This window comes from Heloderma suspectum, chromosome 6 (assembly GCF_057233095.1).
Source record: "Heloderma suspectum isolate Gila_16-S chromosome 6, 16-S_ref, whole genome shotgun sequence".
In the NCBI taxonomy this organism is placed as follows: domain Eukaryota; kingdom Metazoa; phylum Chordata; class Lepidosauria; order Squamata; family Helodermatidae; genus Heloderma; species Heloderma suspectum.
The window spans coordinates 125,695,826-125,716,283 of NC_139463.1; the positions used below are offsets into that span (position 1 = coordinate 125,695,826).

General features: G+C 45.0%; 3 protein-coding genes and 1 non-coding gene across 4 annotated transcripts in view; 3 read left to right on the forward strand and 1 right to left on the reverse strand.

Annotated features, from left to right (window-relative positions):
* The window catches only part of LOC146343063 (Fc receptor-like protein 5), a 35,715-nt gene extending 25,860 nt beyond the window's left edge, over positions 1-9,855 (reverse strand). The window contains exons 1-2 of the mRNA XM_084806611.1: positions 9,699-9,855; positions 9,285-9,520 (exon numbers count right to left, since the gene is read on the reverse strand). The gene's annotated coding sequence lies outside the window, so the exon portion shown is untranslated. The remainder of the gene's footprint in view (positions 1-9,284; positions 9,521-9,698) is intronic.
* Positions 9,856-15,525: 5,670 nt separating this feature from the next.
* On the forward strand, positions 15,526-16,275 carry LOC146343064 (histone H2B 7-like). Its single transcript, XM_084808694.1, has one exon. The coding sequence runs from the start codon at positions 15,541-15,543 to the stop codon at positions 15,919-15,921; it is 381 nt and encodes a 126-aa protein (XP_084664820.1). The 5' UTR covers positions 15,526-15,540; the 3' UTR covers positions 15,922-16,275.
* Positions 16,276-19,022: 2,747 nt separating this feature from the next.
* On the forward strand, positions 19,023-20,293 carry LOC146343065 (histone H4). The gene has a single exon (XM_084806614.1). It carries the CDS (start codon positions 19,070-19,072, stop codon positions 19,379-19,381), a length of 312 nt encoding a protein of 103 aa, XP_084662740.1. The 5' UTR covers positions 19,023-19,069; the 3' UTR covers positions 19,382-20,293.
* On the forward strand, positions 19,723-19,794 carry TRNAA-UGC (transfer RNA alanine (anticodon UGC)). The gene has a single exon. It is a non-coding gene; the product is annotated as a tRNA-Ala (tRNA).
* Positions 20,294-20,458: the final 165 nt, after the last annotated feature.

The window sequence follows — 20,458 nt, forward strand, 5'->3', positions numbered from 1 at the left end:
TTACTCTCAGCTGCACTGTTTTTGGATCCCAGCTGAAGGCTGTATATCTTACAAGGTTGTATACTCTTAGAAGGGGGCGTGGCTGTGAGGGGACGTGGCTGTGACTGTCACGAAGGGATCCTGCACCTCTGAATTTGCCACTGCACTACTGGAGCTGAGATACTGCAAAGAGCACAGAACAGACTACAACCAAGTTGATATATTACTTCAACGTCCCTCTCCCACAGCACTGTGATTGGAGAGCCCTGGTAAAATCATTCCCTGGGAAAGAAGCGAGACTTGTCAACCCAGTGTGCAGCTGCTATGAAAAAGGCAAACTCCATGTTAGGCATAATTAGGGAAGGGATGAGAATAAAACTCCCCCATACAAATCTATGGTGTGGCCACAGTTGGAATACTGTGTCCAGCTCTGGTCACACCTAAAAAAGGATATTGTACAGCAGGAAAAAGTGCAGAAAAGGCCAACTAAAATGATCAATATGCTGGAGCATCTCCCCTATGAGGGAAAGTTACAACAGCTGGGATGGTTTGGCTTGCAAAAAAAGGAGGGTGAGCGGAAACAAGACAGAGGTCTACAGAATTATGCCTGGTGTGGAGAATGTGGATAGGGAGACATTTTTCTCCCTCTCTCATAATACTAGACCCCAGTGGGGTCATCCATGAAGCTGATTGGTGGGAGATTCAGACAAGTACTTCTTCACAAAGCTATGAAATTTGCTACCACAAGACGTAGTGGCAGCCACCAATTTGGATGGTAGAGGGGGTAGACAAATTCCTGGAGAAGGCTGTCAATAGTCCTGATGGCTGCATGCTACCTCCAGTATCAGAGGCAGTCTGCCTATGTACACCAGTTGCTGGGGAAAATGGGCGGGAGGGTGCTGTTGCACTCAAGTCCTGCTTCTGGGTTTCCCTTGGGCAGCTGGGAATGCACTGTGTGAACAGAATGCTGGACTAGATGGACCCTTGGTCTGATCAAGCACAGCTCTTATGTTCTTATGAGAAACTGGGAGCTGGCCTAAGATAGTGGGGAGAGCTTCCAACCAGAATTGGGGGGTAGGTGTCCAGGCCTATCTATCAATGGCTACTAGTCTTGATGCCTCTATGCTACCTCCAGTAATCAGATGCAGTATACTTATGTATACCAGTTGCCTGAGAACATGGAGGGAGGGTGCTGTTGACTCATGTCCTGCTTGTGGGTTTCCTGTGGGCAGCTGGTTGGCCACTGTGTGGACTAGGGGTGTGCACACTTTGGATCTGGATTTCTGAGGCATGGTGGCCATTTTGTGACATCGGCCATTCTGTGCAACCCCTAATACCACAGCACCCTCTACTGGTCAGAGCTGATATTGCAGCCTTATGATGATGCATCCTTCTGAAACTTGGTAGCTTTACACAATTATCCATTTGAATCCCGCTGCCCCAGACACATCCCACTTTATGTAGATGACCCACGGTCTACACCCCTTTTCAGTGCAAAAGATAGGCAAGACTCTGCTACAGGAAATACCCACCCACCCCATAGATGTGCATGACTGCTTCCCAATGCAAAAGCACATGGCTTAGTCCTTGTTGTCATGACAATGCCAACTTGACAAAAAACAACTCCTTCCCCCTCCCCCCCTCCCTCTCCCCACTCCTCATGGGTGGGGCAAGGGGGAGGGGGGATTAGAGGAGAGATAGTTGGGCTTCAAGTCCTAACAAGCCTCCTCCCCGCCTAGCTTTGGTGTGGATGAATCCTGAATCTATCTGAATCGGCTGGGGATTTATCCGAATATGACGTGCACCTCTGTTCCAGAACAGTCACTGGCCTTTTCCTTAGCCTTTGTTAAAGCGGATCTTCTTAACAAAGGGAAGATCCCAGGACAACTTAATAGGTCCAAGGTTTTGGCCAGGCATGCCTGAGGCAACCCACAATGATAGAAAACCCATTCATAGGAATCTGATGGAAAACTCACAGCAATCTTTGCATTTTAAAAACTTTTAAAAGATGAGCAACGGAGCAGCGAGATTAAATTTAATCTTGGTCTCACCGTCCACATGAAGAATGCCTTTTATGTATGTAATTATGTTGTAAATGGAATGTTCCTCACCAGCGACAGTGTTTGCATTTGTGCAGCTGAGACTGTCCTCCTGCACTGTTTTACATGTGCACTACAGCTGGTCATTACAAGATCCATGTAACATTAAGAACTGGTGTCTGAGTTTTCCTCTTTTTCCTTTCCCCACCCCATCCCTTTTTCCTCTTGTGTTGTGCCTTTTAGACCATAGGCCTGAGGGAAAGGGACTGTCTTGTTTGTATTGACCTGTAAGCCCCTCCAGGAGCCTTTCCTGCTGAAGAGAGAGTTATAAACCCTCTCTTGAGGAGGGGCCATAGCTCCTTATTAGAGCAGCTGCTTCACTTGCAAAAGGCCCCAGCTTTAATCCCTGGCATCTCCAGGTGGTGCTAGGGAAGCATCCTACCTGAAATGCTGACCAGCCACTCCAGTCACTTTCGACAGTACCGGGCTAGATGGACCCAGGGTCTGACTCAGTATAAGGCAGCTTCCTGCGTTCCTCTTCCTTTAAATAAATACTTCCCTCCCAAGCAAAACAGACAAATGTGTGATCTGTTTCCAGATGTATTGTGCAGACCTACATGGTAATTTTTTTTCTTCTTGTATATGGGGTCCACCATTGAACGCTGGCCTTCATTTTGTAGAACTGGAACTCTACTGCCATCTACTGCTTTGCTTTGGGTCTCTTACAGAACCTTGTCTAGTCTCTCTGGTTACTGCTTCCTGGCAGCTGGTCTCTTCTCTGCAGTCCAAGAGCCATCTGCCTTCTCAACCTCCCCTTTCGTCCATAGCCCTTACACTATTATCTTACCAATCACTTGGTTTCTAAAAATCTCATAGAACCATAGGGTTGGAAGGGGCCTACAAGACCATTGAGTCCAACCCCCTGCTCAGTGCAGGAAGCCTGATTCCAAGGCGGTCTCCCATCCAAGTACTAACCAGGGCTGACCCTGCTTAGCTTACGAGATCAGGCGCATCCAGCCCTCTGCTCGGTCATGCCTACCTTCTTTTCTTAAACTCCTCTTGCAGCCTTCGCCTTCCATCACCCCTTACTATTTTCATGACAAACCACTACATCCTTACTCCACTATCACCACCTGCTTATCCTCTGCTCCGCATATCTCTCAGCTCCTCCTACATTCTTCTATGTTCTTCATCCAGGACCCTGTTACATGTCCCGCTTCCTGGAGAGGTGAAGCTAGTGGGAACCAAGACAGGGCCTTCTGCGTGTCAGCACCCCAGATGTGGAACTCCCTTCGGCCTTTAGATCGCTGGTAAAAACTACGCTGTTCCACCAAGTTTTCAGTGATTAATGCCACTCTTAGATTTTTAGAAGGTGCCCCTGTTTTATTGTAATGTATGCATTTTAGTTTTGTTTGGAATTGTTGCAGTTTATTGTGTTTATGATTTTACAGTAAATCTCCGTGGGTACTCATTGAGTGGAAGGGTGAATCAGAAATATATTAAATAAAGACATTTACATTTTAATTGGTTATTGCCTGATAATATTAGGACTGTTTTATGTCCTTATGCTGTAAACTGCTTTGTGGATAGATATTGTAGCAGAAAGTTGGAGCGTATGCCTTACTCTTCTCTGCTGAAAGCTCCCGAGGGGGGCGGGGTGAGAGAGAAAGAGAGAGGGAGAGAGAGAGAGAAAAACCTGGTTCACATGTAACAAGATGCCACCATGGGTGAATTGCCCCACGGGGCTTTCTGTTGCAGCAGTGGCTGCCATTTTGAATATTCGAGCCACGACAGGGGTGCGCCATAGCTTGCCCTTACATGCGAACCCAGTGAAGGTGGGCTGTTGTCAAGCCACCCAGAACCCATTTGCTGTTTTAGGGTTATGGGTTGCTTGTCAACCCCTTGCGGGGTTCGCAGATAAAGAGAAGCTATGATGCACCCCTGACACAACTCGAATATTCAAAATGGCTGCCACCACCATGACAAAAAGCCTGCAGGGAAATTCACCCACAGTGGGTTCTTGTTACATGTCAGCCGGGCCAGAGAGTGTTCTGGAAGCCCCTGAGGGCTTGTGAAGAGTCATTCTGAAGAGAGAGCTTGGGATAAAAGTTCCAGATACAGTTGCCTAATAAATAATTCCCCCCGTTTCTGATATTCAGGCCTGCCACTGCTTGTACAGCCAAAACCATACCACCCACTCACAAGGGAGGTATTTGCAGACTCAGAGGAACACTGAGGTTTGCAGAAGCACAAAAAAGTATTTAGAAAAATGTCCTAGGGGTTGGAGGAAACCCCAAAACAGCATCTGAAATAACAGAACTGTCTTATAATTGTGTATATAGTCTTGTTTGGGATTTATTTATTTATTTATTTATTTCTTACATTTCTATACCGCTCAGTAGCCAAACCTCTCTGGATAAAATGCAACATAAGATACAATATAAAAGTTTAAAAGTTTGAAACTACAGTATAAAATAAAAATATAAACCAAAATAAAATCTAGCAGCAACACAAAGATTTAAAATACAGTAACAGTTTTTTAAAAACCCAGAAGCTATTATGGAGTTAACCCCTGCACTGTGGTTGCTAAAGCCAAAAAGTCAAAAGCCCAGGCAGTTGCCAGTAAGTCTACAGAGCAATAGCGGAGATGGGAAATTCAGCTACAGGTGAGGAGCCTTGCACAGACATTGCAAAGAGAGGCAAAGGTGAGCTCTCCAAGATTGATTAGAGTTACCTGAGGCTCAAGCTAGCTTTCACACTAAGTGAAATTGGAGGCCAAAAAAAGGGGGGGGGTTAAAAAAAAAAAAAAAAGAGGAAAGATGAAATAGAGAAGAAGGTTGAAAGACTGGAAGGGAAGCAGAAAAAGGGTCGAGAGTGAAAGCTGCTTGGGAAAGCGGAGAACTTTGTCATAAAATAAATATTGCTGGGACAAACTTGGAAAACAGGGACACAATCTAGTTAGGTTCAGCTGGAATCATTTGCCCTGGTTATTTTCTTTTGCTCTTATCATTTTGTTTTGTGTGCTGTAAGTATTCAGACGTCAAAATGTTTTTCCCCAGTAATAATACTTTTTTCAGTAATCTTTTAAAATGTTATTATTTAAACTTTGTGGTCTCTTTTCCTGTTGGGTTACTCAGCTCCATGTCTAAAAGCCAAACCCCCACACTACCAAAGAGTATTTACCAGAGACCCAGAAGTTTTAAGTCTGTTTGGTGGAGGCAGACGGGAAAAACAAAGAATTCCGCCTGGCGGCAGAAAGTCATAGGAAGGGTGCTGTTGTGCTCTTGCCCTGCTTGTGGGTTCCTGGTCGACAGCTGGTTGGCCACTGTGTGAATGGAATGCTGGACTAGATGGACCTCGGTCTGATCCAGCAGGGCTCTTCTCCTGTTCTTACGTTTACGGGAAGGGCAAACTGGAGCGGGGCACTCTATTTGGCCTGGTCTCCCTTCTACACATGGATCAGAGCGCAGCTGGTCCCATGACACAAGGACTGACTGTTCTCAATGACCATGAAATGCTGACTGATGGGGGGGGGGGATGGAAATCCAGGCGGGCAGGTAAATTGAATAGAGTATTGTGGAGGTGGCCATGACTGACTGACCACAACAGCGAAGAAGAGCACTCCACGCTGCAACAATTTGTTGCAGGTGCCATTTGTAAAACTTCCATTCATAAGCGAAATCATCGTCACTTCTGAGGAATAATCTGCCTGGCTAAACGGCAGGGGGAAGGCTGGAGAGCTACATAGCACTATTTAAAATAGTGCCATGCTGAAAATTTCTTCCACTTTTAAAAAAATCTCGTTCAATTTGATAGAAGAGAAATTGCTTAAGAAAAGAAATTCAAAGTAAAAGAAACTTTCAGAGAAGTCCTCATGGGATGGGCTCAGGGTTCTAGTGCTGACCTTGCTTATGCGGTGGCAGAAGAGTGTGCGTGAGCACCCTGTCTGTCACTGCACACTGATCTGTCTGGCAGCCTGTAGCCTCCTCGGCTTCCTGCACTTCAGCTAGAGCCCAGGGGAAAACATCATGAAGACATTTCTCCCGTAGGGCTTTTTCAAATCAGGCAGCCCGGGAGGCTGCAGAGCAACGGAGAGGTGTGTAATGGAAAGGAAAAAAAATACATACAGCACCTTTGGCCACTTGCAATGATTAGGTAAGCTCAAAAACATCACCAAAATAAATTCAAATTAATTAGAAGACACCCAGAGAATGAGGCAGAAAAACGGAAGCCTCTTTCCTGGGGGACGAAAATGTTCAGGAAATTGGAGGGCAGATTTTGGCACAGCGCTCACGCCACCTCTTCCCTGAAGCCGGACACAACGCTGCCCACTCACATGTCCTACCGCACTCTCAGCGAAGTGGCATTATTATAAGCATCTGCATTAGAGACCGGATGTATCCACAATCATCCCCCCCAAGAAATTTAACTGTTGGAAGACCTGGGAAAGGTGCTGATCCCTGAAGAATGACAGCTGGACCTGAGCCAAAATTCCTCAGGGGACATTTTTCTCAAAGAAGTTCTGAGTTTTCTTTTCTTACTCATTCTGGAAATAAAAGGCCACTTTGCAGAAGTTTCTCCATTTCTTTTTCACCAGAAATGGAGAAACTTCTTTTAGGAAAAAAGAAGGAATCTGTGCGACAGCCCCTGCCAATGTAAGCCCTACCTGTGAGAAACTGTTGGAGGCCCTTTGTGCACAGCTCTTATTGTGAAGAATTTCCAGGTTTCCCAAGGCCATGACAACTGAGCACAGCCCTTTCACCCCCCACCCCCACCCCGCGCACAGCTCATTCCGTTCGCACAGACTGCAGATATGCACACCCCATCCCTACTCCCTCGCAAGTTATGAAACTAGTAAGGCATGTACCAGATAAGGCGTAGCCAGAGTTTTTCCAGCAGTCCTATATACCCACGCATGCTCAATGGGAAAACCAGCCAGCGCCTTGCTGTAAAAACGCGTAAGCCTAGTTGTTTACTCAGTACTATAAAAGCTTGTTGCACGCCCTCCGAGGTGCGCCATCTTCCCTTCGCTGACTGATCGCCATATGCGCACATATTGAACTTAGTCCGTTGAAACTTTACCCATGTCTAGTGTGTACTTTGGCCTACAGCTAGGCGACGAACCAAGAGGGGGTTTATGCCCCTCTGCACATTATTTAAAATGGCCCTTTTACCTATTTGAAAGCTTTTCTGCATTCTCTTGCACCTCAAACAGCTCTTTTCCAAGACGATCATCCCCATTTCTCTTATCCCTTCCCTTAAAGAACTTGCAGGCCTCCCATCCCCTCAGGCCATCTGAAATTAAGACAAATGTTTACGTTCAATTGCTCATATCCATCCTCTTGTTACCCTTATCCCTTTGTCTCCCATTTGTCATATCCCACACCGCAATATACCTACAAATTTCTTGGGGGAAGAACCGTTGTAACTCTGTAAGGTGATAGCTTGTCCTACAAAGAGAGGTTCTCTGGCACCTACATTCTGCTCTTTGCAGCACCAGGTGAAATCCCTTTTTATTTTCATTTTTCATTTTCCCAGGCCTTTTAACTTTTTAATCTTAAATTCCTTTAGGGGGCATGTTTAGACAGAAAATAATGACCTAGAACTCCTAGCATTCCCCTGCCAACCATGTTTTCTGTCTAAATATGCATAGGGTTGCACCTTTAGTGATCTATAGATCTTGTGACATTTTTAGAGTTTATGATTCGTGAAATTTCCTAAGCTGCTGTAAGCTTTATTGTATGTATTACATTTTTATCCTCCACTGTTGGATTTAATGCTGTATTTAAATTTTGCATTTTTATCTTTTATGTATCAGTTTTCTTTTATTGTAAGCAGCCCAGAGACTTTTGTTACTGGGTGGCATAAAAATGCTGTAATATTTTTTAAGTGTTTTAAAAAAGTGCAACATATATTGATAGCATGCTTAACATTTAAAAAAATAATTAAATACTATGAAGAAAATATGAATGTGGAAAGACTTAGAGGAAACATCGAGTGTTTCTGTACATATTTGAATCCAGTTAGCATATCTTCTTTCTCTCTCCCTCCCACCCAATCCCACCACACCCCTGTTTGCTTTGTTTATTTACATATATTACACTGGAAGGTATGCTACCCTTTGAGCTGATGGTGCGATATAAATAAGCAAGCTAACATATACTAAAAGCAAGGGCTGCTGGGAGGCTACACCTCCAGCCTCCCAGGAAGAGCGTTATGGCAAGGGGGAGACTGACCTAGCCCAATACATCACTCAGCTCAGAGATGTATTTGCTTTCTTTCCCCTCCTCCCTCCCAATCCCTTTTCCTTTTGTGTCGTGTCTTTTAGATTGTAAGCCTGAGGGCAGCGACTGTCTTAATATTAACCTTTGTAAGCCACCCTGGGAGCCTTTTCCGGCTGAAGAAGTGGGGTAAAAACGCTCTAAATAAATAAATAAAAGTCACATAGAGAAATATTGATCTGAAAACAAAACCTGGCATTTTCCATCTTTCTCCAAACTGCCCACTCAGCTCAGCCTCCCACTGTGCCTTCCAAAAGATGCGCACTGAAAAAGGAAGCCTCGCCTCTGCAGATGGTGGATGGCGCAGCTCTGGGGGGATGAGATCTCCCACCCAGATTCCACAGTTCGGTACATTCAGGAGTACCCTCCACTGACGTGAGGAATCAGATGACAGGAGTATGTGAAGGTGGGCACAGGGGGGGGGGGGGAACTGAAGAGATGCAGCAGCAATTGGCCCTTGGATCGCCAGCATGTATTTTTAAGAGCTGAATATGTGAGGTTTACAAATTCCCCACTTCTGTAGACATCCCACTTTGGGGACAAGGAATAGAGTGCATGCAGGGGGTGGTGGTGAGGGCACTCAAAAGTTGGGGGGTCAGAAAAGGCAAACCTTTGTTGGTTAAACCATTAAGCACGTCCATCTCCCAAGAATTTGGGAACATCGGAAGCTGCCTTATACTGAGTCAGACCTTTGGTCCATCTAGGCCAGTATTTTCGACACTGACCAGCACTGGCTCTCCAGGGTTTCAGGCAGGAGTTTTCCAGCCCTATCTGGAAATGCTGGAGATCGAACCTGGGACCTTCCGTAAGCAAACAGGGGCCCTACCACTGAGCCACCGCCCTTCCAATGGTCCGCCCTGACCTCAGACTAAAGCTGGGTTAAAAATATTCCCTTTTCTCAGACAATCCACGCATCCCTTGCTGCACCCCATAGAAAATTGGACCAAATCAATAACATTAAAACAAGAACGGAAGTCAACTTTACCTGCATAGGCTGATCGCCAGAGGACGATCCCCAGGGAGACTGGAAGGAAAGAAGAGGGGAGAAAGGCAATGAGAAACCCAAGAGGGGAGGAAGGAGATGGATGGTGAGTTTCTCATCAGAGGTGGGAAGAGAGAAGAAAGACAGGTACCAAACCTGTCACCAAAGCCTGTAACTCCATGCTCAGTCAGGATCCCTTCAAGGTGGCTGGGTCATCAGCTCCACCAGAGTCCAGTTTTCTGTGCAAAGAGAGATGAGGAAGTGGTTCCCCACCCAACTCTATCCACTCCAGCAAAAGACCGAGACAGGAACTCCACCATCGCACCCTTCCCCTTCTCCAGCTCGTAGCACCCACACCTCCAGCCAAGCTCACGGCTACACCAAAGGCTGTATTTAAAGGTGTCGAGGGCAGCTAACCTCATCCGCCCTTCTGTGCTGTCTGCTGTCTGCTGTCCTTTTTTCTAACACAAGTTCTTAAGAAAACCAACGAGCTGAAGGTGAGAAAACAAAGCAGCAAAGGAATTGCATGCACTCGACTAAATAAGACCTGTTAGGAAGTAGCTCAGTTTCGAGTGAACCACACAGACCCCAGCTTGGCTAGAGAACAGTAAGCTTGCTGTCTTTCACCTCCGACCTCAGTGAGGCATGAGAAACACAGACAAAGGGGATCATTCTCAGCAGCTATGGCATGTAGACAAGACTGGATCAGGAGTCATCAGCTTTTACTCAGATTTACAGATGTGCATGCCCTGAAGGAGAAAGAGGGGTAAAATTGAGTGAGATATGCACATCTTATGCACAGGGTGATTTTTCTCCAGAATATGGCCCAAGATGTGCAATATGCCATGACTTTCATGAACAGATATCCTCAATATGCATAACTGAGACATCCATCTCCACAAAGCACCCCCTTTTTTGCTATAAAAATGGCTATGTCGGGAAGAGCTGCCCAGTCTTTTGTTCTAGGTTAAGCACAGCCATTCCCAACACTTAGACCAGTTTTGCAAGTCTTCAGTTGGACTATCACACTGGCCCTGGCATCAACTCCTTTGTGTAAAAGGTATAAGAAGTAAGGTTTTCAGTTGCCAGGAGTGCCATCTTTGTGATCAATACCATGCCGTGGGTTGACAGGCGAACTTCACCTGCTTTTACTACAGGCAAACTTAGGTGCGCAGGACTTTCATGGATCCACTACCCAATCTCTGGGCTGATCTTTCCCCAGGAAGGCAAACTCCTGCATCTTGTTTGCACTACTCCAGAAGACCAGGGCTTCCACCAAGGGGAGCGGATGCTAAGGTTCTGCCATGCTGTGGCTTAGCTTTCCCCCCAAGCTAGCCGCAGCTTGGTTGGGAAAGTCTGTGTCTCGGACTGTCTCCCAGCAGGGAACACAAGCCTCTTTGTAAAGCTTCCTTAACTGGTCTTTGGCTGGATCCCCAGCCACTTCAGTTCAAGCCCTCCCAGGGGTCCTAGAGGTAAGGATTGCGGATGAGGCCCCTCTGTAATTGGCGCACCCCTGGTGTCCCCTTGCCCAAAGTTCCTCATGTGCTGTAGACACACTGTCTGGAGTGTCTGAAGACATGGGTGGCCTTTGGAGTGGGTTTGCAGGTTTTCATAGGGAAGGGGCTACCAGAGGTGCATATACACTGGAGTGTGTGTGAGTGTTACAAGCTCAGAACTTAGTCTGTTAGCAGCAGCCTGATTTCACACAGCTGTTGGGGTAAAAGAGCAAGGAGGCAACAAAAGCTGTTGGAATTATGAACAGAGCAGTCTCCAAGCCCGCCACCCAACCCACAAAACAAGCTAGTGGAAAGAGTCCTTTGGCCTGCTCCTGTTTATCAAAACCAAATAAAACAGCGATCCCCAAAGAACAATGCAGGCTCCAGAGCTCAGTAAATACAGATGCCCCTGTCAGACAGAATGGCACTCAGTGCTGTGTGGGGACGAAGCTGGAATAGGCGGGGGCTGGGAGGCCCCTTCCACCATCCGATTAGATGCTCATCTGAGTCAGGCAAGGATGAGCAGCCAAGAAAGCAGGATTTTAGCCCATGAACCAGGGCACAACTCATGATTCTTCTTTCAGATTGCAATTAGAAATTCTGATTGGACGATGATAGCAACTGAACCAATGAGAGTGAACTCTCAGTCTAACCAATAAGTAGTACACCTCAACAAATCCAGTCTAGTTATCCAATGGCAAGCAAACATTTTGAATTCTATTATTTGCATACAAGGGCTCCTTGCTGGTTCTACTGACTAATAGCAAAATACAAAAGTTGGCATCAAGGACAGGTATTCCTACTCATATTTTATGTGCAAATGTTTAATTTTTTTATTTTTTGAACATTTGAGATTGCAACTAGTCTGCATGAAAGTCAACGGAGCATGAGGCTTCTGCCCGAAATGGAGTGCTGGATTGGGGCAATTTACGTAGATTGGCCTTTGCTGCAGGCTGAGAAGGAGAAGGGATTTTTGCCTGGGAACCCAAACTAGCCTCCTCATCACTTCTGACCTGCAATATTAACAGTGGGCTGCATTGCAGGTCTGCCGTAAACTACTGCCCCTCACCCCCCGACCTGCAATAGGGCTGTAATAGTGAGCTACACTGCAGGGTTGTTCACAGGACACCATGGATATAAAATCCATAGATAATCGGGGTCTAATATACTGCAGGGTTGATGTAAGCCCTATGGACACTTCCTTGAAAGTAAGCCCCATTGAATTATTATTACTATTATAATTGAACTCAGTGGGACTTTACTCAAGTACTCAGGACACACATAGGACTGTGCTGCCAGTCAACCAAGTTTTGAGTTTTGACCCAGTGAAAATGTGTCCCTGATTAGTTGACCATCAGATCTTTAAAACTTTCAAAATATTTTTCATACAACTTAACAACATTAGAAGAGGCATGCTGGTTCAGCATTTTGCTCCCACATTGGCCAACCAGACGCCCCAATGGGAAGCTCACAAGCAGGACACAGAAACCTGCTCATTTCCCCCAGCAACTGGTACTGAGAGAGACATGCTTCTCATAGTGGAAGTAATATATACCCATCGCGACTAGTAGCCATTATCCTCGATGTACTTGTCTAATCTCCTTTTAAAGCCATCCAAGATCACCTGATCTGGTGGTAGCAAATTCCACAGTTTAACTCTGTGCTGTGTGAAGAAGTCCTTCCTTTGGAAGAACTTATTTTACAGAAGTTATTATAAAACCTGCAGAAATCAGGCCCCTTCTAAGAATTCACATCTAAAAAGAATGTGTGTGTTTTCCTTTAGAACTATTGTTTTTTTCTCATCTGAAAATCAATGCAAATATAAGTGATTGATCAAATGCTTATAGTTAATTGACCTAAGGTGTTTTTTTTTATTGGGTGACAGTTCTGGGAACCTACAGAAATGCACTAAAAGCAAACTAACAGAGCAATTCAGCGTCCTGCTGCTAGTCCGCCAGCACGCTAACGTCGGTGTAATACCAGCAGAGGTAAGTCAAGATCCTTATGCATTTTACGTTCCCCACAGCAAAGTTAAGACAGAGCGCAGTAATTCCAACATACCTGTTCCTCCAGCATCCATATCACTGACATACACTAATCACTGAACACTATGCTGACAAGGCCTTCAAATCACCCATGCATAGAAAGAGCCAATCTATATACTGTGATAAGAGTATGCCTCCATGGCGTCACCCCACCCAGTTAAGCACAACATACAACTCGTCCCAAGTAACTTTGCGGAGAACAAACGATTTATTTTTCTGCTCTGTTGATGGGTCAAAACAGAACTCTGTTGTACATCACCCCTTCCGCTTCTACTGGCTCACCTCCATTTCTCATCATGGGTCCTGGGGGACTTGCCCCAGAGCAGGAGATGCTGGCATAGGTGACATCTGAACCCTGGAGAACCAGAAGGAGGCCGAGGGTGAAGTTGCACAGGAGTTAAACCAGCAGCCCATGGGGAGGAATGCTTTTGTTCCTCATTTTAGACTATGTGTACTAATCTAAGATGGTTCAGCTCTGCAGGCCCATCCTCAAATATTTACACAGGACAAAATGTTGCTCTGTGGAGCATTCCTGTTCTGTTTTCAAGCCGCCAAGCCATGCCTTCTGAAAACCGTGGGGTTCCCCCAAGCCTGTTGATATCTCCCTCTTGTGCATAAGTGGTGCCATTTTGACTACATAAAGATAAGCACTCAAACCTGAACATCAGAAATAGAGGGAATGATGAAGATAAGAATTGTCAGCACCCTCTGATAAGTAAGAACTGGCCTCCTGGATCAAATCCAGGGTTCATCAAGTCAGTTTTCTGTTTCTAACGGACAGATGCTCCTGCGAAGTTCACACGAGAAGGCCTGGAAGGTGAAAACTTTCCTCTTTTGCTTGCCCCCAGCAGCTGGTAATTCAGAAGTAGGCTGCCTCTGTACATTGATGGTGTCTAATTTCTTTTAGTATAAAACTCAACTAAGTGAGTGGCTATGTTGTGCATCATAATTTGCATCTAAACAAATAACATTTTTCATAGGGCTGGAAAAGACCAGAGGAGACCATCATTGGCTCTAACACCCACTCCACACTCTGAGCCAGAGCCTTCATACATCAGCCCTCCACTTCCTCGAATTCAACCACAACGTTTTACAGCCAGAAAATACAGGTAATCATACTAGATTATGCTAAATTGAAGTACTTAGAGGGCAGACAACTCCGCATGTCTAAAACCAGTGAGAGCAATATATCATATGCTGTAGTAGTAGTAGTAGTAATAATAATAATAATAATATACAGCAGTACAATAGGACATATTATAAGATAAAGCACAGGATTAAAGCAACATCAAATAAGATCCCCCTTCATGGATCACTGTCTTGTTGTGGCGAAGGGGCTTGCATAACTCAGTGAAGCCATAAGCTATGCTGTGCAGGGCCACCCAAGACAGACAGGTCATGGCAGAGAGTTCTGACAAAATGTGGTCCACTGGAGAAGGAAATGGCAACCCACTCCCGTATTCCTGCCAAGAAAACCCTATGGAACGCATCACAAGGCTAAATTCTGGGAGAGAGCGGAGGACAGGAAGGCCTGGCGTGCTATGGTCCATGCGGTCACGAAGAGTCGGACACGACTTAACGACTGAATAACAACAACAGATAAGATCAGAAACAAAGAAAGGGCATAAAATAAAAACCAGCAAAAGTACAGCAGGATTAAAACTACAAGATTTCAAAGGGTTAAGAAAATAACCCTGGAGCTGAAAGGACACTCTGGCAGCTGCCAGGTGGAACTCTCTGGGTTGTATTCTATAAATGGGGTATCACTTCCAAAAAGACCCTTTCATTCATAGCCACCCCCATGCGTAAGTTGGTGGGAACAATCAAAGAAGGGCCTTCCATGGAGGTCTCAGGATTCAGGTAGATACGCACATAGGCACATGAGGCATGCATGAAACACATTTGATTTCAATGGGCATAGAGGTGCAAAGCTCGGCACAGAGTCAGAACACACACTGCAATGTAGCAGGACAGTCAACCCAGTATTGACAGATCAGCTCCATTCCGCCTGCTGGAAGGCATGCCCAGAGATGCCTAGCCTGGGGCTCTGGTCTGCATGAAAGCAGAACTAACGCAAATTTATTCTGCTAGCAGCAACCTGATTTCTCACAGCTGTTGGGGTGAGAGAGTAAGGAGACAAGAAAAGCCCCTAGGATTAGAAGAGTCTCCCTCTCCCAACCCACAAAACAAACTAGTGAATAGAGTCCTTCTGCCTAGCCCTTTTTACCATTAATTAAAGCAGCGATTTGCGAGGATTTTTTTTTAATGCAGGTTTCAACACTCGGTAAATATAGATGCCTAAATGCTCGACAGAAGCAGACAAGAATCAGCAACCAAGAAAGCAGAACTTTAGCCCACGAACCAACCCACAAAGCAGTCTAGCTACTTTTCCCGTTTGAGCGTTCAGATCGTAAGTAGCCAATCTGATTGGACGATGGACCAATAGCAAAGGGACCAATGGGAGTGAATTCTCAGTCTAGCCAATAAGAAATAAGTTTCTCAGAGCGTTCTAAAAACGAAGTCTGGCCATCCAATGGGAAGCAAACTTTTCGAATGGTATGAGTTGCAAAAAAAAAAAAAAGTCTCCTCGCTGGTTCTATCGACCAATAAGAACGCGGGAATTTGAGGCGCTCATATGCATAAGGCTCGTATAAATACGAGAGGCGGCGGGAAGAACTCTTATTTCTCGTTTTGTCGATTGAGGCGAGGTCAGCCAGGATGCCCGAGCCAGCCAAGTCGGCGCCGATTCCCAAGAAGGGCTCCAAGAAAGCCATCACCAAGACGCAGAAGAAGGGCGACAAGAAGCGCAAGAAGAGCCGCAAGGAGAGCTACTCCATCTACGTGTACAAGGTGCTGAAGCAGGTGCACCCGGACACCGGCATCTCCTCCAAGGCCATGAGCATCATGAACTCCTTCGTGAACGACATCTTCGAGCGCATCGCCGCCGAGGCTTCCCGCCTGGCCCACTACAACAAGCGCTCCACCATCACGTCCCGCGAGATCCAGACCGCAGTGCGCCTCCTCCTGCCGGGGGAGCTGGCCAAGCACGCCGTGTCCGAAGGCACCAAAGCGGTGACCAAGTACACCAGCTCCAAGTAACTTGGGAGAAGAGAAAGTTGCTTAACCTTCAACCCAACGGCTCTTTTAAGAGCCACACACCCCTTCCCGTGAAAGACGCGAGTCACTAGGTTGGGTTGTCTTTTTGTTGTGTTCCAAATCGCATCTCGCTGAACTGCAAACGTCGCTCACCACGGCTTGTAGCGTGTAATAAAAGGCATCAACGCATTCCCACAAGAACTCAAAATCATTTCACTAGGAATGTAGTTCACTGTATTAAAACTCTTACAAAAAGTGAAGGAAACACTTCAAGGGGGTGGAATAAGTTGAGAACTGGGGGAACTGCTCCTTTGAGAAACGTTACTTGAAAAGCAACAAATAAACCACAAAAATGTCCTGGTGTGATCTTATTTACACAAAAGGTCTCTCATTGGTACTTGCTAGTAAGTAAATTTGTACAGGGCTGTAGTCTAAATAGCATTTTAATGCTTTGTTATTTGTCGGTGTTTTTAGACTCGGTTCTCTGATGGTTGAAAAAAATCTCGCACAGGGAATTTCCAAAGCATGGCTACTGTAATAATAAACCAATCTTATAATGATAAACACAGGAAACCTATCACCACCAGCCTAGTCCCCTTTCCCCCAAATAACACAATGACTGACTTCAAATATGTTTTAATTATTGGTGATATAATTTCCTGTCTTATAGTTCCTAGGGCTGATAACACATCTGCAGAGAAACATTTGCAAGGTTGTATGGTGTAATGGTTAGCACTCTGGACTTTGAATCCATATGAGTTCAGATCTCAGTAGAACCTGCAACTGCTTTTTTCTCCATTCCATACAGGACAAATTTTCTTTTTAATGGAGATTAATTTCCAAATCTCATCACTGTTCTGTGTACTTGTGTTCCCCCTCCCACCATTACTTATGTATTGAATTTATATCCCACCTTTTTTCCTCTTGCAAGGAACCTAAAGCAGCTTACATTATCCTCCTCTCCATTTTCTTCTCACAGCAACCCTGTGAAGTAGGTTGGGCTGAGAGCCTGTGACTGGTCCAAAGTCACCCAGAGAGCTTCCATGGCCAAGTGGGGACCAGAACCCAGATGGCTCTATAGATATTGCTAATCCCAATTTCTGATCTGAGAAACTGCAAAGAACTAGAGGGCAGCTAACTCACTTCCTTACCATAGAAAATCTATATTCAGTGCAGTTTTTAGTTAATTCTCGGATTAATCCCTCATTCTCTCTCTCAGCACTTGGGTAGAGATTAGAAACTCTGTTACAGGAAAAACAAAGCATCTAATAGCACTTTAAAGACTAAGCAAACTATGAATAAATGTCTTAGGGTGTAATCCTATGTATGTTTAAGCAGAAAAGTCCTACAACATGCATAGAATTGTGCCATTCATCTTTTAAGGTGCCACAAAAGTGTTTGTTGATTTTGCTTCAATAGATTAATTTGACTACCCCTCTGGAGATTCTATCCTAATAATTCACTTGTCTGTTCTCCTGTTTCTAATTTCTAACATAGGATTGAATCCGGAGTTTTCTGCTTTATATCTGAGCAGTAAAATCTTGGGAAGTTGGTGAATCCCTTTACAACCATTACAATAACAACAACAACAAAATCTTAGATGCTGGGAAAGCAGTTTGCCTCATCTGGTATTTTGCCAGAGGCCTGTTTAGTGAATTTCTTAATAAATGTCTTATCTCAGTAAGAATATTTTATTTTAAAAGATCCTTAAAGGAGAAAATTCATCTTTAAAAAGAAAGCAGCCCACCCACCCAGAAATCCTTTTCTTCTCCTTGTTGGAGAATCAAACCCCATGTCTCGCATATCAGATAAAGATGCTGACTGCTATATTAACCAGGAATACACTGAATTAAAGGGGGCGCCCTTCCAAACATAACATGTGTTGAAAAGTGCAGATTTCACGAAGCTAATTACCACTGCTCACATCTCTAAACCAGCCACGTTTTTTCCAGGTGTGGGGACTGGTTAAGGTTACTTGGGGAATGAACCCTCAAATCATAAATTTCATCCAACCACTAGCTAATGCTACCCAATTTGGCTACTGCTGACTTTATTTCTTTTACCAAGTGTATTACCCAAAATTAATCTCCACCTTTGCTAATATTTAAAAAAAAAACTATATTTCTCTCTACCTTATAAGGAACTGGTGTGTATTTATTAAGGCTAGAGACAGTTCCTGGTAACTGTTGGATTTTATATGTTTAAAAATTGTGAATTGGCTATTGCCTGGGTTTCTTTGTCCCAGCATCCTGGGGTGTAACTGGAACCCTCCATATCACCTTCACCCCTGCTTTGCTTAACTTCCAGCCTGAAGAACTTGAAAGCTTGCTCACTATTTTCAGACATTTTGGTTGATCCTAAGAAAGGTGGATTTTGGAATCTTTGTTATATTTGTAGCAGTAGTGGAATTAAACCTGTTATTAGATTATGTTGTTGTTGTTCAGTCATGTCCGACTCTTCGTGACCCCATGGACCACAGCACGCCAGGCCTTCCTGTCCTCCGCTGTCTCCCGGAGTGTGCTCAAGTTCATGTTCATTGCATTGGTGATGCTGTCTAGCCATCTCATCCTCTGCCGTCCCCTTCTCCTTTTGCCTTCAATCTTTATTAGATTATACTGCTCTTAAATAGTTGTTTTATTATAATCGTGACATCGTATTTTATGATTGTGTGTGTGTGTAGTTTTATATAAACCACTATTGTGAAGGTTTTGCCTTAAAATACTAAAATAAAATACTAAAAATATAAAATAAGCCAGCATTCTTGTGCTAGTGCTCCAGTTTGATTGGGTTAATTTAAATATCAGAGTGGTGTACCGCCTCCTGCAGACTGTAACGCAATTTATTTCATTTTTCAAAATGAATGTACATTTCCAGCAATTCCTTTCTAGGAAATTAGGGTTAGTGTTCTTATTGGAAGAAATAAGCCCTTGAGAGATTGGAGAGTCTGTCTGCTGTTCTTCGGTCCCCAAAAAGCACTTAGACTGCGTATCATGAAGACCATGGCGAGATTTGACTGCTTGACTGGTAAGAAAAGGCGCGAAAACGATACAACTGCAGTTTTCCCTCTGGTCGGATATACTGCTATAAAAACTCAGTTATAGCTTGCGCGTAGTTTTTCTCCAAAAGTATTTGAGAAGTTCTCTTCGGGAGGATGTCTGGCCGCGGTAAAGGCGGGAAGGGACTCGGAAAAGGAGGCGCCAAAAGGCACAGGAAGGTGCTTCGCGATAATATCCAGGGGATCACTAAACCTGCTATCCGTCGTCTGGCTCGCCGCGGTGGCGTGAAGCGTATTTCTGGCCTTATCTATGAGGAAACTCGTGGCGTCCTCAAGGTTTTCCTGGAGAACGTGATTCGTGACGCCGTAACCTACACCGAGCACGCGAAGAGGAAGACGGTGACGGCCATGGACGTGGTCTATGCCCTGAAGCGCCAAGGCCGCACTCTCTACGGCTTTGGCGGCTAAACTGTCGGCTTATTCGCAGCCAGCAGAACAAAGGCCCTTTTAAGGGCCACCCACTTACTCTTAGAAAGAGCTGTTCGTGGTTTCTGTAGTTGGCAAAAAGGGGTTAAGCTATATTTTGGATCGCCAGAACTACGAATGTTACGTGGGTGGAGGCCCCGTAAACCTGCCTTAAGGAGTAAAAAAATTTCATATGGGTTCTTCGGTTTTTTTCTCCTGTTCCTGGTAATTCGTGGTCCTTTGGGAATTAATTTTGATGAATAGTGAGGGGGTGGAATAAACGGTGGTGATTTCTCTGGAATGTTTTCTTAAATGGGATGTGTGTCTTTTCGGCCAACAGGGTTGGGGATGTAGCTCAGTGGTAGAGCGCATGCTTTGCATGTATGAGGCCCCGGGTTCGATCCCCGGCATCTCCATTACTTTTCCTTTTCCCCCCGTAGGAGACTGAACTATGAAACCCTAAATAAAAACAAAGATACTTGTGGCGCCTAAAACACTAACAGATGTATAGCATTAGTACCACTGATTCCTAGCAGTATTCGCCCCCTCCTGCAAAGCATGCCTCAACTTTTGGGGTATCCTTGTAATTCGAGATGAGGGCAAAATAAGTGTTTTCCTTATTAGGGCGACTGCCAGAGAGATCACATACACTTCTCCAATGCCTTAGGCTACGATCCTACGCCCACCGGGGAGTAAGTCCCATTGAAACCAACGCCACTTACTTGTGAGTAGACACACAGTACTGCGCTGTCGATATCGTTCTCAAAGTGAGGGGGGAGCTACGAATTCATTCGTGATGAGAAAGTTGTACCCTACAGTTTCTTCCAGCATCAAGATGTAAAGCGGGAATTCTAAAAGGCAACACGCCACGACTGAGCCTGGCGCCCACACCTTCCGCCTCCCTTCCTGTCAGCCTTCAGAAGCAGAACCCAGAAAAAGGCTCTTTAAAAAAAGTAGCTTAACAAAGGTTTTGTAGACAAAGATACAGAGAATACCGGAAACAAATGAGAAAACGGAACAACGAAAAGTTGAACAAAATTTTAACAGAAAAGTGATCAAAGCGAAGTATTTCCCACTAGA

What these genes read in the sequence shown, in the direction of transcription:
- LOC146343064 (XM_084808694.1), top strand. Translation starts at nt 15,541, where the DNA reads ATGCCCGAGCCAGCCAAGTCGGCGCCGATTCCCAAGAAGGGCTCCAAG.
- LOC146343065 (XM_084806614.1), top strand. Translation starts at nt 19,070, where the DNA reads ATGTCTGGCCGCGGTAAAGGCGGGAAGGGACTCGGAAAAGGAGGCGCC.